Consider the following 6,000-nt stretch of genomic DNA (forward strand, 5'->3'; position numbering starts at 1 on the left):
CCCCGAAACGCCTGCGAGCGCGAGCACTTCCCACAGCATGAAGTTTTACGCGTTCTGAATGGGGTGCTTTCAAGGTTTCTGCGTCCCCTGGGCCTCCCAGCGAAACGCTGTGCGGATTTGTACACAGTGGCGCAGTTCAGAGCTCGGGGTTTGAAACGGGATGCGCGGAACCTCAAATGGCGGTTGAGCAGCCGCGGCGAGTGAGCGGCGAGAGTTAATCGTCCCGCTCGCTCCGCCCGCGACTGCTTGGCCATTTTTAAACGCCGCGTCGACCGAACAGGGCTGCTGTGTCGGCACTGGCTTTGCCGTACAGCGTCAGGAATGTGTGTTAGGCTGGTGAGGGTGTGTTAATACACACACACACACACAGACACACACAAGCGCACAGACAGACAGACACACACAGACGGACAGGCAGACAGGCACACATAGACACACACACATGCAAACACAGACAGGCACACACACACACACGCGCACACACACAGACACGCACACAGAGACACACACACGCACACACGAGAAAGCTAAACCTACCACCGAACAGGCCTTTAATAGCACCAAATTTCAGGCGGCTCATTCAGCAGTAGCACTTGACCGAATGACATCATCTGCTGACCCCCTGAGTCACGGTCGGTATGGTATCCTGTAGCGCGAGCTTTAGCTCCACTGTCACCTTTTTACATAGCGCGTAATGCCCAGCGCTGGAGGCAGCCGCAGGAAAGGGTGATTCACGGGAGAAGGGAACTCTGTGATAGGCCGCAGTAATAAAGAGTCGGTTTTATTAGGGGTTCGGTCTTCAGCATCATCGCTGCATGTTTTTTTTTTGCTCACGAGCCAAGCGGGTGTTTTAATTATCTATTGTACGCGGCGGGGAGTTCATAATATCCTGGAGTAATGTACACTGCGCTAACTGCAGCTCCGCGGGGTTAGCGTTTTTAAAAAAACCGGCCCGCAGATTAGCCCGAGGCGTCGGGAAGCCGCTGATCCCTCTTAATTTGTTGTCTGTTTTAATTTCCTTATATTAATGAAACCGTTTTGAAGAGTCCTGATTTTTAATTACACGGCGCATTTTCATTAAAAAACATAAGATGTAAGCCAAAGCGTGCGCGGGTTTTCCGTCGCAGTGAATATATGAACAAAATTAATGGAGAAAGAAATTACGATGATATGATTGCTTGAGTCATAAATGTATATTTTTGAATATCTGATCTGTTGGCTTGGTTTAGCCGTGGATACATATGGGTTATTTAAATCTCAACCTCTTCTTGGTAATATATTACTCATAATATAATATGAGTAATGCATATTATTAACAGGAAAAATAAGCCTCTAATGGATGTCCAGAAGTTATTAACAGGTTTTTTTTTTTGTGTGTGTCCCCGATTTCATCTGCTTTTTAAAAATTCTGAAATTAATACTGAAGTGTCAAAACATCTGTCCCTCCTGCCTTATAAATGGAGGTGGCTTGTAATGGTCTTCACAACAATGCAGCCGCGCGCATTACATTTCAGCTTTGTCAAGCACTCGCGTTGTCATCGCTTTGTACCCACAAGCACCGTCTGGTCTGTCGCGTCTGGTAGTTCGGGCCCACGTCCCCGTCTGTGTCTGTTCGCCACGTCCCCGTCTGTGTCTGTTCGCCACGTCCCCGTCTGTGCGCAGTGGAAATTTTCTCCAGCGGAAACCTGATATATACCAGCAATTTAGCTAATGGGAAGTAATGAAAAATGCTCTGCTTCGTAATGCCGCTGCCTGCTAATAAACGCTGTATCTGCTACCAGGAAACGCGCGGGGAAGTTTTTAATGACATTTTTGTCATGCCGCTTCTTGTCTTATGTTTTTGTGCTCTTTTATTAATTTCCCCCGGTTATCCAGGAAGCAGATCATCATTTGTGTCGTGTTGTCTGAACCTTGTTAAGGTGTACGATCGCAAGCGTGCGATTAGAATGTTCTTAACTGAACGTTCTAATGCTGACGTCGCAATCGGTGCAGGTAACGGAAAGCAAACGGTGTTCTAGAACGCTGACTTTTGAAAAACATTCCAAAAAAACATGCTCTTCACAGGGTTAATTCCTTCCTGCACGCACACTAAAACACATCATGCAGTCACCTTTCTGGAAGCCTAATTGGTGCTTGTGAGTACGTGTAGTTCGTTGCAAGGTAGTTATTTATTTTTAAAAAAACAAAACATATGGTGCTTGCCTTTGATTGGACCCCTGAAGTAACTTCATTCTGACTTGGAGGTGGTGGTTCACCTTAAAAATGACTAATGTTATTTCTTCAGTTTTTTCACCTGCATTGAAGTGCATTGTGACCCAGCAATGGCAGCACTTGACAACATCTTCTTTTGAAGATTTGATTAGTTCACCCGGTCTCATATGACAGTGAACTGAATTGTATAGACGAGGAAGGCCAAGCTAGGCTACTGCTTGTAAATCTGCATCAGAAAATACTTGTTTGGGAAAATGAGCCATTCAGAGACTCTGTGGGCGGTTATGACTATAACCACAACGATTAACAAGCTGTTGTTTTTAGGGTTGAACTATTTCCTTTAATTGGAGAGCAATCTTGTATCGGGAAAATGGGCCTAAAGCCACCGTCAGGCATTCCAGAAAGCACAAAAAAGAGCTATCCTCAGATGAGTTTCCCTAATCTGCTATGCCTTGCCAGCATACATGAAATTAACGTCAGATTTATTTGATACGGTCTTTCAGTGTTCCTTTCAGGATACTGTCTCTCTATATTTTCACCGCAGAAGTGTTCATCAGGCTCAGCTATATGAAGGTTTTCCTGTTAAGAAAGCACTTTTTTAATGCAGGTGGTTTCTTTTTTCATTTTCAGAAATAAAATAACTCCATAAAATGACCCTGTTTTATCTTCTGCTCAGTGCTTGAGAGAGTGCAGGCGTTCATTTTCGTTGGAGCTGGCTGAGATGCCTTCAGGAATAAGACAAAAATAAGTCCGCTCTGATTGGCACGCTCTTCAGAAACGTCCATATCTTTGGTCACACCTGCAGATTGGAGGCTGTTTGAAGTGCGTACGTGCGTGTGTGTGTCTGTGCGTGCGTGTGTGTCTGTGTGTGCGTCTTTGAGTGTTAGTGTGTGTGTGTCTGTCTGTGTGCGCGTCTGTGAGTGTCAGTGTGTGTGCGCGTGCGTGCGTCTGTGTCTGTGTCTGTATGTGTGTGCGTCTGTGAGTGTCAGTGTGTGTGCGCGTGCGTGTGTGTGTCTGTGTCTGTATGTGTGTGCATCTGTGAGTGTCAGTCTGTGTCTGTCTGTGTGTGCGTCTGAGTGTTAGTGTGTGTGAGTGTGTGTCTGTGTGTACGCCTGTGAGTGTCTGTGTGTGAGTGTGTGTCTGTGTGTACGCCTGTGAGTGTCAGTGTGTGTGTGTGTGTGTGTGTGTGTCAGTGTGTGTGTGCGTGTCTGCGTGTCTGTCTGTGTGTGTGTGTGTGCGCGTCAGTGTGTGTGTGCGCCTGTGATGTCAGTGGCGTGCCATGTGTGCGCGCTGTGAGCTAATGCCCTGGCTGAAAGAGACGTGACTGGTGGGGGATTGAGTCGTCGCGGTGACAGATGCGTCTCGCTCCTTGAGCCCGCCGCTCCAGTCAATTAGGAGGAGACGGCGTTGCAGCTCCCAGCCAGCGCCACCCAAATTAGTCGCCCTGGTCTCGGGCCCGGCCCAGGAAGTCATCCTGCGGCGAAACGACGCGCCGCCGCCGATTAGCACGAGCCGCCGCGATGGCGTTTAACGACTCTCTCGTCCGCACGTTTCCCCCCTCGAGGCTCGGGCCGCTTCTCTCACCGCACGCTTCTGCCCGACCCCGCGGGCTCTGAGGGCTCAGACGCGTTCCCCCCTAAAATGTCCTTCCTATAGGTCACAGCTGCGTCTTTCCCTTATTGCTCCCACTTATGTTGCTCAGGGTAGGACTAGAAAAACATATGAGCATCAGATTGTCCTTTTCATCTTTTTTGATTTTTTATTTACTTTTTGTTTTTATTTTTAAGTTCTCTTCAGAGACATTCGCGAGAGCATGGCGGAGGTCTCATCTGTGTCCCCTCTGCAGGTACTCGAGCTCGTATGAGTCGGAGGACCCGCGGGAACTCGACGGGAGATCTTCGCGCCCCCCGGAGAAGCCATCTTGTCTTCGTGGGACAGCCGGCTCGCTCGCGAGCATTGCAGCTCGGTACGCATTCACACAAGCGTTTCCAACGGATTGGTTTTGGAAGAAAAGACATTACACAAATCCTTTTTTTTTTTTTTTGTCAGCCGGTAACTTTGGTAAAGACTCTGCCATCGGTCTGTCTCATTTATCGTGGATGTGGAGAATGGACTCGAGAAAAAAAAGGAGGACCATTTTTTTTTGTTTTGTTTTTTTTTTTTTTCCCCGAGTGGGAAAATATTAACATGCATCTGTTGAAATCCTTTTTTTGAATAATAAAGTGTGGAATGACTGTTGAATAACAGGATTTCCTTAAGAAGGATATATAAATTCAAATTGTTCTTTCTGATGGTCGAGGAAGTTGAAATTGTTCATGCTGTCAATAAAGAAGTAAAATCAACAGGAACGAAACTGCATTAAATACATTTTACAAGGCCAAAGCACAAGACACCCTAGAACACATTATATTGTTATAGAAATCGCAGAATCCTAGGATGCTTTTTTGAGCCAATTTTATCAGAAAAATGTTTTTATCCATTTTTTTTTTAAAGCATTAAATTGTTTGTTTAACCCTAAGTAATGTATTGTAGTAGTCAACATCAAAAGCGAACACTTTATTTTTGCAAATGGAATTACTGGACATTTGAACTTTTATGACATTGTAATTAAGTTTTTTTTTTTTTTCCTATAGCGACAACCATTTAAAAACATTGCTGCTTTTCTCTTCATTAAATTCCTGCTTAGGTTTTTATTTATTTTGATAATTTATATTAAAAAACTGAATTGAGTATTCATGATCTGTAATTCACTCTTAAGACGGCCATAATAACGCTGCTGGTTGTAGCACAGGGAAAGCAATGTGATGTATTCCTTAGATATTCCCTACTGAGAGAAGCCATTGCTCCTTGCTAGCCCCCATGTCCTCCCGATTCATCCTGAATACCAGTCGTACGTGTTTATTTGTAACTTTACTTTCACGAAATTTAACCCCTCCCGCTGGAATAAATGATAAACTTTCCCTTTTCCGGTATGATGCAGTTATTTTTGGAATCCCTGTACCGTTTGAATATGGCTTTACGTTTACACCCTCGTACGTTCGGGCCGTTGTAAGTTGCCGGGCTGTCGGAGCTCGTCCTTTCCGTTCCGCGCCATTATTCCTCGCCGTTCTGGCGGCATCTCTTCCGTCTCCCAGCGTGGGCGCTGCGCTTCCTTTCAGGTTCACAGGCCTCGTTTCACTGCGTGCGCCTTTTCGTTTTTTTTCCCCCCTTCCTCTCCTTTATAATGGCATCCCCGCCTGCTTGTTTAAACTCGCAGGCACTCCGGACCTCCGCGGGTTCCCTGGGAGGCTTTGATGTAGCTCTTCGCTTGCCTGCCGCCGGTGACCTCACGGCGCGCCTCACCCTGAGTGCATCATTAAAGTCCAGCTGAGACGGAGAGAGAGAGGCAGAGTGCAAGTCGCAGCCGCCAGTCCCGCTTTCACCCGCAGCCTCCCCCCCCCCTCTCTCCTCTCTTTCCCCGGGAGCTGTGCGCCGCGAAGTTCGCCGGTGTCACGGCGTCCGTTTTATTTCGATCGCATTTTTGTGAAGTTTATCGTGCGGTAAGCTGCCGGTTTTGTCTTTGCGCAGGTTTTCGCGACTGGCGGCCATTTTACGGCGACGGCGCGTCAGATGGCTTCTAGCGGGTGAAAGGGATCTGGGTTGAGATACTGCATGTCCTTTTAAAGATAGGGTCCTCTTAGCGGGGGAATTGTGGGAAAGGTTCTCGGAAGCGTGGAGGCGATGGAGATAAACGGGTGTGCCTGGGCGGGAGATATTCCTCCTTTGAGCTGTGACTCATTAACAAGATGG

The 6,000-nt window shown here is 47.0% G+C and overlaps 1 protein-coding gene across 1 annotated transcript in view; it reads left to right on the forward strand.

Annotated features, from left to right (window-relative positions):
• Positions 1 to 5,176, forward strand: part of cop1 (COP1 E3 ubiquitin ligase) — a 43,660-nt gene extending 38,484 nt beyond the window's left edge. Inside the window, exon 20 of the mRNA XM_064341663.1 lies at positions 4,058 to 5,176. Within this exon, the coding sequence (XP_064197733.1) occupies positions 4,058 to 4,075 (18 nt within the window). The 3' untranslated portion in view covers positions 4,076 to 5,176. The remainder of the gene's footprint in view (positions 1 to 4,057) is intronic.
• Positions 5,177 to 6,000: the final 824 nt, after the last annotated feature.

The sequence above is a fragment of the Anguilla rostrata genome, chromosome 6 (assembly GCF_018555375.3).
Source record: "Anguilla rostrata isolate EN2019 chromosome 6, ASM1855537v3, whole genome shotgun sequence".
Taxonomy (NCBI): domain Eukaryota; kingdom Metazoa; phylum Chordata; class Actinopteri; order Anguilliformes; family Anguillidae; genus Anguilla; species Anguilla rostrata.